Source organism: Sesamum indicum, linkage group LG15 (assembly GCF_000512975.1).
Source record: "Sesamum indicum cultivar Zhongzhi No. 13 linkage group LG15, S_indicum_v1.0, whole genome shotgun sequence".
Classification (NCBI taxonomy): Eukaryota; Viridiplantae; Streptophyta; class Magnoliopsida; order Lamiales; family Pedaliaceae; genus Sesamum; species Sesamum indicum.
The window spans coordinates 8,355,331-8,370,888 of record NC_026159.1 but is presented as its reverse complement, the minus strand read 5'-3'; the positions used below and the strand labels follow the sequence as shown (position 1 = coordinate 8,370,888).

Sequence of the window (15,558 nt, the reverse complement as noted above, 5' to 3'; positions counted from 1 at the left end):
TTAATTTATGATCAACTTACCCTTATATGTCTTCACGCGTTAATGCATGTGAGGAGATATATTTTCACCATTATAAAGGTAGTTAGTTCAAAAAAAATTGTTCGACCTACAATAAATCAATTTTAAGTCAATTAAGAGTAAAACTCAAGAGTACTAGATGTAATTTCTCAAATCACAAGAGATTTTATATGTAATTATACCAAATTTTAAAAAAAGAGAATGTAATAATCCCTATGAATTAATATTCATATTACTGTAGTAGAAATACAACGTATGAATTAATTAAAAAATAAAAAATAAAAACGAAAAACGTATGAGTATTAGCTATTTATTATTCCCTTGGCCACAAAGCTAATCCTAAGTTTCAGTTTTCCCTCTCCTCCTCCCCCTCCTGCTCTCTCTCTCTCTCTCTCACTTCTAACAGCATCAATCACAAATACACCAGCTTTCTTCTTCTTCTTCTTCTCTCTGTCTCTCACTCTCTCCCTCTCTCTCTTATAACAGCATCAATCACAAGAGAGACTCCTTCTCTCTCTCTCTCTCTCTCTCTCTCTCTCTCTCTCTCTCTCTCTTCAGTTCTTGCTAGGCAGGAGTCGGGAGAGAGAATGATGAAGAGTTCTTGAAACCCTTCTTTTTTATTTCTCCGCCCAGCTCCAGGAAATTTCGATACAGTTTCTACATATTTCAGTTTTCTGTAAGCTTTCTAATTGACTTGAGATGGCCGTCGGAGGTAAAAGCTTATACGCATACTGGCTATAGTACAGTTACATGTATTATAATTCCTCTTACACAGCTTTTTTCTCGTAATATCCGAGTCAATTTTCATGCAGGAGGTGAAACAGTTGCAGAAATCTACGAAAATGAAGAGAATCAGGTTCCAGGATATGCAGGGAAGGAGCAAGAACACAACCCTGAAGCAGAGGGTAAAACAGAGTGTTCTGGGACTGTGATAAAACAAGAAGAGACTGAGGAGCAATCCTCGCCGAGAGGGGTGTTGGAGGGGCAGATATCAGGTTCGGATTCCGACCACAGCATTGACAGGACCAGCAGTTTCGGGGGCGAGAAGTCGCCGACGGAGAGACGGGAATTACTCAATAATGGCAACCTGCAGTGGAAGAAACTGTTTGGGCAGGTGAAGAGGACAACAACGTTGAAATTATCGACGATTTCGTTGCTCGTGGGGCACGATCTGTCGAAGAGGACGTTGAGGAAGAGGTCGGGGAGGAACCGCAGCACGGATGAGGCTGCCGACTGTGGAGACTTTTTGGCTCCGAAACCATCTTGGAGGAGTTTTAGCTATGAGGAGCTCAGACAGGCGACTGATGATTTTAGTCCAGGTAAGTTAGTTATAATCTGTGTCATTTCTTTGCATGATTGATGATTTTAAGCTATTCTTCATTCATGACCACTTTGCCCGTTAATGTCTATGTTTTTACCAATTGTTGCAAGACATTAATTGACTTTTTTACCATGATAATTAAGTTTTTTGTGTGTATCAAAACTTTCATTTTCTTGATATATTATTTTGCTACTATGAGATTATTATGTATCTCAATTTCATTGTGTTGTCAAATATGGTTTTTATCAAATTTAACTGATGACATTGTGCTGAGGGGCTCGCTTAGGACTTAGGAGTTTTTGTCGTTTACTGAAATTATGCTTAAAGAAGAGCACGTATTAACTTAAAACAGATCTAAATAAAGTATACAATAAGTGTAATATATTTATCATGTGATTGATGTACTAAATATATGTTAAGTATACTGCACTTGCTAGTGCGATTGATTCGATTCAACCAACCTAATTTGAACAAAAATTTCCTTGAAAAGAATATAAACATTATTTTGCATTTTTACGTACCAAACATAAATATAGGGCTACTTCACGAGCAAAAAGATTTTCTTTTTGCCATGATTAATTATCATAATTAAAAATAAAACGCCGAAGGGAGTACTAATTTGTCGTGATTTGTAAACCGTAGTAGTTTATAATGATAAGAATAATCAATTTTTTTTTGACCTCTACCTAACACTAGAATTTCATCAACAGGTCTATTTTTACCGACTGACTTTCTAATTCAAATTCTCTTACATTTTTTTTTCATTTAATGGATACACATCACATGTTCAAAAATTATATCATCTATTTTATTTTTCAAAAAAGTATTCGCATAATGTACGTATATTAAATAAAGCCAAAAAAAAAAAATACAATAAAATTTGAAATAAAAATATTCAGTCAAATATCTTGAAAGCCGACATAGAAGGTGAGGAATTTTCTAACCCCAAGAAAGTAAATTTGATGGCACGGCAAAGAACACATTTAACATACTCTATTGATCACCAAATTGCTAATGATAGCATTTCTTTGTTGAATTGTACAATGTTTTTTTTTGTCATTCAATTTAGGAATTCTGACATCGCTGTCAATAAGGTTGGCTGCAAATTTGTTATGACCATCACCTAATAAAAGTGTAATGTGTATAGACAGACATGTCGCCAATTTTGAGTTATTGCGGGCTGCAGTCTAAGTTATAATGCTAAGCTCAATAAAGAGTTGGTTGGATATCAAGTTATCAACTACCCCACTTTTTGTGCAACTTTTTCCACTTTTTGTATTGTAAAAGCATTTGATTGGGGCTTCATTGTTGTGGTTATATTAGTTTAGGTTTAAAGTATGGTAACGATCTGGGCACGCTCGTTGTTTGTGCATAATTTAAATTTATATTGTATTTTTTAATTGAATAAAAAAATAAATTGATTCTCAATACGTGGCTATAAAATTAATGATATAATTAAGTAACAAAAAATGGGTTATTTTTACAAAATGTATGGACAATTTAGGTAATTTATATTTTACGAACTATGATAGTTACATCATAGTTATATTTTTTCGATAGTTTTGATGAGTTTATATAACAATTAATAAGTTTACAAGTTTTGAGTCATAGATACGAAACTGGGATCCCCAGGATTTCTGAGTTAGTTGCATTTACCCATTGTGAAAGGTTGGTTGGCTTCAGAGACAGATAATCGCGTTGCCCTTTTCAAAAATTTAGGAGGTTGAATTATTTTTTTTTCGTTTAATTAAGAAGTTTTTTCGTCTAATACTATTTTATAAAGATGTTATTGCATTTAACCCCCGAAATACGTATTTGAAGAAATTGTCGAAGTTTACAAGTTGGATGTTGAGTATTTTCTTGGAATCAAATGGGAGTGGACCTAAAACCTTGTCGGGACTAGACAACATGGTCAAGTTTGAGTGGTTAACCCTCTTTTCCCCTTTGATTGACCTAAATTTTGAGCAATTGATTGGCAGTCATGATCATAGAACCCAAGTTTCACTTTTGTACAGAACATGTGTCCAATTGATTAGGTTTTAACTGTTTCGGATAACGTCAGTTTTGTAGCATTTGTTGGCTGGTCTAATTATATGTACAATCTCGGTCATGTGAAGTACAAACACATTCATGTTGATGTCTGGTTGTGTTTTTATTTTCATATCTTATTTATATAAGTATTTTTTAAATGAATTTTTAATTTTGTGTCGGTTTTCTTGAGCAAAATGGAAATTTGTTTGGAACCATAGATTTTGACGTTATTTTCTGTAAGTATGAGAATGAAAATACGTAAGAATTTATTAATTTATGTGTTTTTCTATACGAAAGGAAAGACGTGATAAAATGTAAACATAGGTATCAATTTCGAAAATATTTTCTTTTACACTTTTTTTATAAAATTTTATAATGTGGATAATGCTAGCGGCGGGTCCCACATGCTGTTTGATTGAACTCGATTTGAGTTTGTATTAATGCCAATTTCACTGAGAATGGACTCGAACAAACAAGTTTTTCGACTTTTCAAATAAAATTGAAAACGGGGTTTTGAAAATACATCCAAATAAGAGCAATTTAACAAGTGTCTAATAAGCTTAACAAGTGTTTGATGAAAGCCCTTTTCGCTGTATTTTGATCAGATAAGTTGCTGGGGAAAGGAGGTCATGCAGCAGTGTACAAAGGGTGCTTAGCAGATGGGCAGGTTGTCGCTGTGAAGAAGATAACAAAGAAAAACAAGAACGAGGAAGACAGAGCTTGCGAGTTCTTGTCGGAGCTGGGGATCATCGCTCACATCGACCACCCCAATGCTGCTAAGCTCATCGGCTTCAGCGCCGACAAGGGCTTGCACCTCGTCCTCCAGTACTCTCCACACGGAAGCCTCGCCACTATTTTGCACGGTGATGTTTATATTTGTCGCTTTCGTTTCCGCGCCTGTCTTGGGAAAGACTATGATTTGAACCACCTTATAAGCTTTTAAACATCTTATCAGAGTTACAAAGTATTTGATAAAATTTGAAAAACGAGCTTATAAAATTTAAAGTATCAGGAGCTTATAAATTTCTTTTAAAAATATTAATAAATTTATTAAGTTAATTATAAAATTATTATTATTAAAATCTTATAACTTATTCTATCAACGAATTTTAAGGAAAAATTACAATTTTGCACCTGTAACTATAAGTGAGTGTCGTTTTTAGTTCTGCCAGAATTGACAATTAGCTCGAGCAACGAAAGAAAATTGACACATTACGGACAAAGTTTGCCGAAAATTGAAAAGCTAGCCAGAATTTGGCATGGATTTCTCACATAAGCCCCAAATTCCGACTAAGTTTGCAATTCTGGTGAATTTTATCTTAAGTTGCAGGCCTGAATTGTCGAAATCAATCCTAGCTGAAATAAAAGTAGAATTTTATATAATTACGGGACCAGAATTGCTATTTCTAAAAGTAGAATCTACTTATAAAATCTTTTAAAAAAGATGAGCGAATAAGGATCTAAGATAATACATGAAAAAACAGTTCCAAAATTCTTCTACAAACTTACTCCTGTGGCTACTGAGGAGAATTCAGTGTTTCAGGTTCTGAAGAGAGCTTGGGATGGAAAATACGATACAAGGTGGCAATTGGCGTGGCCGAGGGATTGCAGTATCTGCATCATGGTTGCCAAAGACGAATAATTCACAGAGATATAACAGCTTCAAACATACTGCTCTCTCAAAATTATGAAGCTCAGGTTCTAGTTCATGTCTTTTGTGCCTTTATAAATGAATCCAGAAGAACTGTATACGACCTTTCGTCATGGTTAATTATCATAATCGAAAGAAAAAAAAATCATGACGGGTACGAATTAACCGTAGGCGCAACGGGCATTCGCCGTTGTTTCTGCAAGTAAGACCAGAACATTTTCCATAGCTGAAAATTATGACAAATGTTTTATCCGTAACCAAAATTATGGTAAATGTTGACTCACGGTGGTAGAAAAAATTTAAGATTTTGCATTTGTTTTGTTTGCTTGCGATATATAATATTGCTTTATTATAATTATTTATAGTGCAGGAAAAATTTATTTATTTATTTATTTCTTTTTGTTGTGGGGTATGGTATGAACTATGCAGATATCAGATTTTGGACTGGCGAAATGGCTGCCGGAGAAATGGGCTCATGTCGTTGTTTCTCCAATTGAAGGCACTTTCGGGTAACAAACTACAGTTTGTTTTTTTACTTGACTTGAATTTCATTTCTGCTAGTGAAGATGTTGCTTTCATGACAAAAAAACACAGGTAGTTTCTAATGGGCTTTTTGAGATTTGCTTACTTACGGATACTTTCCTATATTGAGCTGTTACAAGGACGTATTTATTAGAGTATTTGTAATTTTAGAAGTATTTGTAATTTTTCAAACAACAAAAACATATTTGTGATTATGGTAAACTTACGAAATTGCTTACTTTTAGTCCTCTGGCAGATTTTCGGACAATTTTACCCCTATGAAACTTTTGAAAGACAGTTTTAGTCTATATGCACTCATAGGGGTAAAATTGTCCGAAAATATGCCAGAGGACTAAAAGTAAGTAATTTCGTAAGTTACTGAACCTAAACAAAAATGAACATAGTTATCGGACTAAAATTAAAATTAGGCATACTTAGTGGACTAAAATAATACTTTTTCCTTAGAAAAGCTTGTTTTAACAGACCCTACAAAAAAAAAAAAAAAAAGAAAAGAGAAAAAAAGAGTTGAGATGAAAATAAAAAGGGGACAATTTTAATATTTTCAGTAATTATGATATTTAGTATTAGGGTAAATTATATTGACACTTATTTAATTGAGTTCCAATATATAAACATTTCATGCCTTTTGAAAAATTATAGGTGCATTCGCTGAGATGGTGTTACTATGACGTACCTCAAGAAGTGTTTGTGTAAATTTTTGCTATGCGAGTTAAAAATCATGACAAATCAATACTACCTACCATGATCGTATAAAATCGATGCAAAAACTTAAAATTTTAACTACGATTAATAAATATTTATGATGATCAGTTATGACTGAAACATATGCCATAATTTTTAATGGTTAATGTTTTAGCCTCTTGCTGAAACAATTGTGATAGCGGTCACACAAATGTGGTTAATTCGGATTCTTCAAAATTTTTTACTTTGGACCATAGTAACTAACCATAACAAAAATTCGCATTTCTTCTGGTGTGGTTTTAACAGTAACTAATATTTTGTAAAAGTTGTTACCAGTAATAATTCATGACGAAAGCTGCGTACAAAATTGTCATTAAAGATAATTAGCAACACATATGTAGTAACAAGATAAAAATTATAATCCTCTTACATATTTTTATTGACAATTTTAAAAATGTAATTACTTGATATTTGGTCCCTAATATTATATTTTATTGTTGCACGTGTTTCCAATAAAATTAAAACCAGGTACATGGCTCCAGAGTATTTCATGCATGGGCTGGTTCATGAGAAGACTGATGTATTTGCCTTTGGGGTTCTGCTGCTGGAGCTCATAACAGGGCGTCGTGCAGTTGACTCCTCCAGACAAAGCCTTGTGATTTGGGTATCATTTGCTTTACTGTTTATAATATACATAATTTTGCCTATCTTCCATTTTGAATCTTGCCAAGTTTGTGAGTCAGACGGTGTTATCCTGAATTTATAAGTTTTTTAAAATATTTTATATAAAATAGGGTAAATTATCTTGAGTTTTTCTGAGGTGTCATAATTGTAAATCCTTCTTGTTATTTGAAAAATTAGAAATACTTTTTTAAAATTATAAGTACCCGAACAAATACCTTCTTATGACAACTCATTGTAAAGGAGTATTTATTAGGATATTTGTAATTTTAGAAGGTATCTATAATTTTTCAAACAAGGAGTAGATATTCGTAGTGAAGACAAACCTCAGAGAAGCCTTTTGTAATTGACCCTATAATGACAAGTATTTGATAATTTTTTAAGAGAATGAGCTTATAAGATCCAAAAGTAAGATGAACATTATAATCTCTTTTAAAAAAAGTAAGGAGTTCGAAAGATTTTTGATATCTTAATAAAATCCTTTAAGTTTCATCATATGAACTACCAAATTGTCGTTACTGATATTTTATAAACTTCATAATCTTATTTTATCCAAATATTCAAAAATTTATTTTTAAAATAAAATCAAACATTTTATAAGCTTTGGCCCCCATTTTGATATTCTGACAAGGCACGTAGACTCCCTTTTTTGTTGTTTTTAAATAAACGCACACACCCTGTTGACGCACCCACCTATGTTTGAATCAAGAATTCTTATAAAAAAATTTTGAACCTAAACCGTTGGGCTGTCGTCTAGGGAACAACACGTAAACTACTTATAATGTTGAAAATTTCATGTGTAATAATCGTAGGCAAGAGAAAGGATATGGCGTATGTACGTACTTCTAATGGATAATTTGCACCCATATATGTTTTCTAGGCAAAACCATTTCTTGAGAAGAATAGTGTGAGTGAAATAGCAGATCCAAAGTTAGGAGAAACTTACAACATCGTAGAAATGAAACGTGCCATGTGCACAGCTGCCGCCTGCATTCAACACCTGCCCAACATGCGCCCCAACATGAAACGGGTACGTACCAACAATCTGTCCCAATCTTCTGCTCCAGATTGTTGTCTTATGTAATTTTTTACTTCGCATGTTTTGATTTGGATTTTCTATCGCATCTTTTATTCAATTTCATATATATGTATATGTCATACGTATTAAATATTTTTTCAAATAAAATTGATGATTAACTTTTGTATATGTGGCGTGTATACGTGAAAAATAGAGAGTTCAATGCAAATTGCAAGAGGAGATTCAGTCAGTCTATTTTCGTTAGATGATATTGTGTATAAAACGTTCTCTTAAGATATACATATATGTGCTAGTCAAGAGGATTCTATATACGGTAAATTACATCTAACGCTGTTCGAGATTAGGTTCAGTTACACAAATATTTCTATTATTGTAAAATTATAAGTACATCCCTGAAGGTCTTAGGGTTGTTTGTGTAAGTTATTGACTTCGAGAGGGTATGGATTGGAATTATTCAGGGGTTGTCGATGTAATTTATTCGTTTACATTTTTAACTTATCCGTGTGTGTTAAATAGCTAATACATACCAATTGGCATACTTTAATTCACTCCCGCCTTATATTTCGACTTCAAAATCATCGATTCGAGCTCATGTCTTTGCAGGTTGTTCAATTACTAAAAGGCGAGAGCGAAGGAGTAGACATGAGGCACCGGTCGACGGGCGAGAGAGCGTTGCTCTTGGATTCTTGTGACTTGGACGAATACACTTCTACTACTTACCTCAAGGACTTAAATCGCCACATGGAACTAGTCATGGAGTAACCTCATACGTCATTCCACGACGATGTGTATCTTTCTCTAGGTCGACGATGACGTGAACCGGCTGCGATAAAGCGGCAGCATATGCAATCCGCGAAATTAACGTTGGAAGCGTTGTGGTCCGGCAATGTTGTAGAGATGGATCACACTTTTTTATTTTTCATTAATTTCTTAAAGGACTGTTGCTCGCATAAGATGAGAGTGGCAACAGAAGACACTTAGTACCAGAAAATGAACTATGTAGTGTACAAAAGGAGTAGTTGTTTGGCCACCAAAAAAAGAAAACAAAACAAAACAAAAAAATAGTAGTAGTCGTTGTTTGTACTGTTTGAGTAGGGGACAATTATTGTTCGAATCGCAGTGGAGTTCTGCGTTTTTGTAAATAGATCAAAGCCTCAGGGGAGGTTTCTGTAGCTATATCTGTCAGAAAAAATTATAAAATTATTTGGAGCTGCGATTATTTCTAAAATCCTTTAAGAATTAAATAATTAATTACATTGATATTTCGTAAAGTTAGATTTAATTATACAATACTTCCTGCCGTTTGCAAAAGTATATATACATCCATTGAGATTGTAATTATAATTACAAATACATTTCATATTTAGTGGCAAAATCTTACACGAACTCCCTTTGAGGTGTATTAGACTAAAACTGCTTTTGTGGTTTACCTATAATCTTAATGTTGGAAAATAACAATAAATAATTCAAATATTATCTCATAAATAAATCAAACATGTAATTAGACGATTATGTGTATACATATGTTAATTATATAGGCACATAATTTTTTTTCGGGAATAAACCATAGTGACTAGACGATCATCAATATTAATATAGGTGAGTTAGTAGTGAAATCTTGAGTTGGGAGCTCTAGCGACATAATTACTTATGTATTAGTTTTTTAGTGAATGTGTATTTAAAATTTTGTAATAATTAGAAACTTTACTTCTCTCCTTTCCTTATGTTCATAGATACTAACGTCGAGGGGAATATAAAATTTTGATGAATATGTCATTCCATGAGGGTTATATAATGTATCAGTGAAAATATAAATTATCTTATCAGGTTAAATGGCTATTTCTTATGAGATAAGCTGTAATTATAAATGGGGTGTCACAACTTAAATCTGAAAAAGAATTAACTTAAGGATTTCTCCCGATCTGCAAAAGATCATTTTCGTGAAAGCTTAAATCTGAAAAAGAATTAACATATGGATTTCTCACCATCTGAAGATCATCTTCGTGAAAGCTTAAATCTAAAAAAGAATTTACCAAAGGATTTCTAGCGATCTGTAGAAGATCGTTCTCACGAAAATTTGAACCTAAAAAGGAATTTTCAATCTGAACTCCCCTCGATCTTAGGAGGGTCGCCCTTTCGATTTAAACTTGGACGAGTATCCTTGAGTTGGCTTTTTGCGATCGATGCAAAGATCGCTCTCAATAATAGCTAAAATCTAGAAAGGCAAAATAAAAATTCCTTATTTCGTGAAAGGTCATGATCGCAAGAATCCCTAACAAATTTCAACTCAAAAGGATCTTTCGATCTGAAGAAGATTGATTCAAAGTAAATTTGACAATTTTAAATGTTTCCAATGGCATCAAGATTGTGGAAAATAACAAATATTAGGTCGTCGAAAATTCTACTGATAGTTCCAATGATCTAAAAAAGCAAAATAATCTATTCTGATTAATCAGGATAGGTAGTACATCATCGACCGCAGTTTCTAAACTCCAAGTTTTTTCAGGTCATATAAGATCAAAGAATCATCTACATGACAAAAGAGGGTTACAAAGAAGATGGCTATGCGATTTAGAACATGAACCGCATCTACAGGCCTAACCCCAAATATGCCCATTGATCACCAACTCATACGCTCTATCTCTTCAATTAGACAAGAAAATTCATCTTCAGTAGCAGGGGAAGTATCTTCTTCAGGATGGGGCTCGAGATTTCCGTCAAGGAAGGGGTCGAGATGATTTTAATCAAATCCTTCGATGAAGCCACTCAGTTTCTGCACCTGTGATCTGCACTTCCCAAAGCCTTCGTTGTAGAAGTCAACAACTTGAAAAGCCGATGCCTTGAGAAAATCATGAACTCCTTATAGACGAGCCTCAGAGATGACCTTCTTATACTCCGATTGGAGGTAGGCTTCACGACCAGTGGTAAGACCCTCAGCTTCCCAATCTCCTGGCCTGAAGAAAAGCCTTATTTCTTGCTTTTTTCGAGGGCAGCTGCAATGGCTCGCCCCGGTTTAGAAGTGGACTGTTGTAGTTTCAACTCAACATCGCTAGTTTTCGTTTCAAGAGTGGCCTTGAGTTCATTAAGCTCCTTGGCCTAATCCTCACATTCTTTGAGCTTTTGCTCAAGGTCACGCACCTTGATATCGACTGCTAACTTGTCATATCGCCACATAGAGCATTTTAAGGAGAGATTACGTCCGAAAGCAATAGCCTAAAAATTAAACACGTTAGTAAGTTCAAAAGGATAAATAATAAAACAGTTCATATACGCAAAAACGCACATGGGAAAGCACATGGGCAAGGTGTTCCTTGACTATAGTATGAGCTCTTTGGGCCAACAAAAGTTGGTTGCCTTCTAGAAGCAAGCCTTGTACAATTCCCAGGAATCTTGGCCTGCATGAGATCGTAGAACAGAGCTAGAGGGGGAAATGACCCAATTGGGAACCACTCCCTCTCCAACCATCTCAGCAGTGCGAGCTTCCTTCCAAAACCTTACCTGTTCCTTCAAGGCGCTAGTATATTCTGTTCTTCTTCAGTGCTATTTGCAGCCTCGCGAGCTTGCCAGTTCCTGAGTGAGATTTGGTCCGTTTACTAGATTTGCTCGAATGAGAACTCTTGCTGTGGTTTTTGTATTTTCTCTTGTTTTCTGGACTTGCTTGGCTCCCCGGGAGCATTAGTGACCCTGACCTCAACATCTTGAGTATTTAGCAACCTCGATCTTGAACCAGGCTTAGGAATATATTCTTTTGTTATAGCGGCAGTGTGGGTACCATCGCTAACGACTTCGACCTCCGCAGGCTGAGACTTAGTAAGGTCTACAAGATCGGCGAAACGTGTCTTCTCCTAAGGAGTGGAGGAGTCCTTAGCTTCAGCCTGCTCCGCAAGACATGGGCAGAGAGATACCCCTTTTGGCCCTGACTCGATTGGCGATCTGAGCATTCATTACTTGCTTGTCTAGAATAATAAAAAAAACCCGTTAGAAGTAGCAACAATAGGGAGGGAGCAAAATGATGATGAAAAGCAAATCATTTAAGGAACCCCTAATTAGGACGGGTGCTGGAGAGAGTCTCACAAGCTTCAAGACCTTCTCTACGAGTAGCTGCTTAGACTTGTTCCAATATATTGTAAGACTATTGATAAGATCACCGTCTAGCCCCCCCACAGGTCCTACGATTAACACCCCAATCACATCAAAAAGACCAGTCTTGGTTGGGGGAGGTCAAATGAAGATGAACCTCTCCCGCCAAGGACCGACATTAAATTTCAAATCTTCTAAATAACGACAATCTTTATGGGTAGTGAGGTAGAAAAGGCCCTATTACCTAACCTTTTTGAGGTCGTAAAAGAATAAAGCGACTAGAATTTTTTAAAGCTAGGCTCAAGGTCGAGATGTCGCATTATTATGATGAAAAGAAGAATATGGCTAATGGAGTTTGGAGAAAGTTCCTTTGGGTAGATATCTAATTTATGAAGAATATATTTTACTGATGGAGTTAAAAGAAATTGAAAACTTTTAAGTATAGTATAGACAAAGGATAAAAGCCCTGAGGAGGACGATGCATTCTATCAAACGATCGAGGGAGAAGAACCTCGTAATCATGGGGAATAAAACATTTTTCTTCTATTAGGTGAATAGGAGTTTTACAGAGCTAACTATCCCCGACTAAGGATCTCTCGTCATTATACTTTAATATCTAACCTGGATAGGAACGTCATGAGGATCTACTAATTCTTTTGATTGTTCGACCCTAGTGATCCTACATTTGGGGGTGGGGGGGATCGTTTGAGGAGGATCAATTGTAAGAGGAAGGGGGCACAAGATACGCCTACTTCGAACTCTTTAGATTGAGGTGAGATCATTGTCAATCCAGAAAGGAGCTAGAACTAGAATTTGATGTCATGTGTAAACTTGATGTGTTGTCCTTGTTGTATGTTGAGTCGTCCAACTGGATTGGGCTTGTTTTTGGGCACGTCAAGTTAGTAAAAATAAATAAGCTATGGAATTGATACCTTACTCATGTGCCAATAGGGTCAACTCTGCTGGGCTGATCTAGTGGAGGCCCACCTTCTTAACCTTGGGCTTGAAAAAAATATTTGAGAGGATATCATCATAATATATTATATAAATATTGTTATAGATATATATAACTTAATCTATCTCATTTTCCATTAGAATTGTACCACAATCATCTTCCTACGTTGTTAACGTCTAACAAAAAGCTAGTTGTAAATTATTTATTTGTATGTGCAACTCAATAATTATGCCTGTATATCATGAGGTTATAATAGGTATCACCAAAGTTAAGAAACATATACATTTGAAGTTATTCATATTTTTAAGGGTAAATTACAACCAACTTCTTTAAAATTTGGCATAATCATGAATACATTTTCGTTATTTGAAAAATTATCAATACCCCCTAATTTTGACGGGTTGTCTAACAATTAGCCCAACCTATTAGATTTTTATTCATTTTTTGAGGTGAACAAATCAAAATACCCTTGTGGATTAAGAATTATAAGTTTATTTATTTTTAAATTTTTTTTATTGATTAAGTGGATAATTTTTTTATAATTTTTATTCATGTTTTTTTCAACTTTTTAATTTAAAAAAATACGATAAGGGCAAAGTTGACAATTGCATACCTCCATTTAAGGATTACATCATTTCATCAAATATTAAGGAGGTGTTTGTAATTTTTCAAATAATGAGGAGTATTCGTAATTAAGTCAAATTCATCGATATTATTGTAATTTATCCTATTTTTAATATAGAGATAAAGATATGCGTGGCTAATTTATTAAATAGGAAATCGGAAAGTAAGTTTTATATGTTCTTGACCATATCTTCCATTCTCAGTAGAACACTGCAATGAAGGGTGTTGATATCATATCAGTTTTCATCTTCCAAATTATTGCATAGAGTTGGAGCTCTGCTGCTCTCAACCTCCACTTTCAAACTTTACCTTTATTTCTGGTCCCAGTTTCCTTGGATAACATAACCACTACATTCATTGCGATCAATTCTGCGTCATGGTTTGTCTTCAAGTTTCTCTAGATACTCAACGAAATTGTGTAGATATCGGTCATGTAGTTCTCTGTCTCCAAACAGTATGCTCATTGCTTTAGCCGTGTCTCTAAGCTTCTGCCCCTCAACTTCGACCATCACCCTTCTCAGAGACTGAGCCACTGCATTTCTTGTGTATGACCCATCTTGCTCATTTCTAGGTATTTCTACGCCCACCTGTCTTTCAGCCAGAACTCGGGCATTCAACCCTTGATCTATCACAAACGGCAGCATGATAAGGGGGTGGCCGAATGTTAGACCCTCTACTATAGAACTCCAGCCGCAGTGAGTCAAGAAGGCACCCACTGCCTCATGGCCGAGAATTTTTAACTGAGGTGCCCAATTCTTCAACACAACTCCTCGACCCTTGATTCTTCCCTCAAACCCGTCCGGCAGCTCAAAATCAGCCTCCCGAGACCCGGCGGGCTTTCTGAATGCCCAGAGAAAAGGCAACCCAGAAAGTTCTAGCCCGTGAGCCAATTCACTTATTTGGTCTCTACTCAAAACCACTTCGCTTCCAAGTGCAACATACACCACAGACTCTTTGATTTGGCTGCAAAGCCAGTTCGTGATAGAAACCCATGCTTCATTTGAACTGTCACTGGTGTCTTGAACATGTGGTGGCATTAGTCCAAGTGGGATCACCTCTATCTGGTGAAGCTCTTCCAGCACCTTCAACCATTTGGACTCGAACTCATTGCAGTGTCTTATAATCATGGCATTGCATCCGGCAATTACCTTTCCAGCCCGATAGAAATCTGAAAAGCCCGAAGCGTTCGTTACAGCTGCGCACAAAATAAGGTCCGCCTCATAGAGTCTGTAAGCCACCTTAGTCTCAAATGTTACCCACTCTGGTGGAGCCAAGAAATTCTCGAGTCTGGTCCGATCGTCTAATCCGTTGATCATGGCCTTTGTATTTCCAAGAAAAGCAAAGAACCAGGCGTTGAATATGCAGAAAAAGAAGCGTGAAATTCTGAGCCTGGTTGCAATTGCCGGCAACCAGTGTGGAGCAAAATCATATATGATGATATCAGGATCGGAGTTCTCAAGAAACTGTGTCAGGTCATCCTCCATCCCATCATACGCCTTCTTGAGATGCTCAACTTCCTCGGGCAGGACATCCATGGTGGCCTCGGCGTTTTCTGGGAGCCCTTCAAGCTTTGGCAGTGGGATTTTCGCGAAAGCTATGGAAGAAACCAAATCGGGAGGAAGTTTTGGGAGGCGGTCAATGTTTCTTGGGGTAGAAATGAAGGTGATTTTGTGGCCTTTCCCAGCTATGAATTTTGAGAGTTCAAGAAAGGGAATCATATGCCCAAAGGCAAGCCAAGGAAACATCACTACATGCAACTGTCTCCCTCCATTGAAAGCTTTACTAGCCATAGTATCAGTGTCCAAAGTGAAGTGCAAAATCACCAAAAGACATTGATATTTATAAATACATGGGATACATATGTGCAGAAAATGCGGATGCATGCTCGTGCACGTATATCTAACATGGCAGCCATCTGATGGAAAAAGGAAGCA

General features: G+C 35.8%; 2 protein-coding genes across 2 annotated transcripts; one reads left to right on the top strand and one right to left on the bottom strand.

Annotated features, from left to right (window-relative positions):
• LOC105178240 (receptor-like cytosolic serine/threonine-protein kinase RBK1) lies at window positions 364-9,174 on the top strand. The gene is made up of 8 exons (XM_011101669.2): window positions 364-730; window positions 831-1,337; window positions 3,976-4,233; window positions 4,914-5,068; window positions 5,451-5,530; window positions 6,774-6,909; window positions 7,807-7,956; window positions 8,569-9,174. The coding sequence occupies exons 1-8, from the start codon at window positions 718-720 to the stop codon at window positions 8,725-8,727; spliced, it is 1,458 nt and encodes a 485-aa protein (XP_011099971.1). The 5' UTR covers window positions 364-717; the 3' UTR covers window positions 8,728-9,174.
• LOC105178239 (putative UDP-rhamnose:rhamnosyltransferase 1) lies at window positions 13,769-15,558 on the bottom strand. The gene has a single exon (XM_011101668.2). It carries the CDS (start codon window positions 15,505-15,507, stop codon window positions 13,999-14,001), a length of 1,509 nt encoding a protein of 502 aa, XP_011099970.1. The 5' UTR covers window positions 15,508-15,558; the 3' UTR covers window positions 13,769-13,998.

Excerpts from the sequence above, each read along its gene's own strand:
- LOC105178240 (XM_011101669.2), top strand. Across the intron at positions 1,338-3,975 it reads GACTGATGATTTTAGTCCAG|ATAAGTTGCTGGGGAAAGGA; the intron begins GTAAGTTAGTTA and ends TATTTTGATCAG. Across the intron at positions 6,910-7,806 it reads GACAAAGCCTTGTGATTTGG|GCAAAACCATTTCTTGAGAA; the intron begins GTATCATTTGCT and ends TATGTTTTCTAG.
- LOC105178239 (XM_011101668.2), bottom strand. The coding sequence starts at position 15,507 with ATGCATCCGCATTTTCTGCACATATGTATCCCATGTATTTATAAATAT.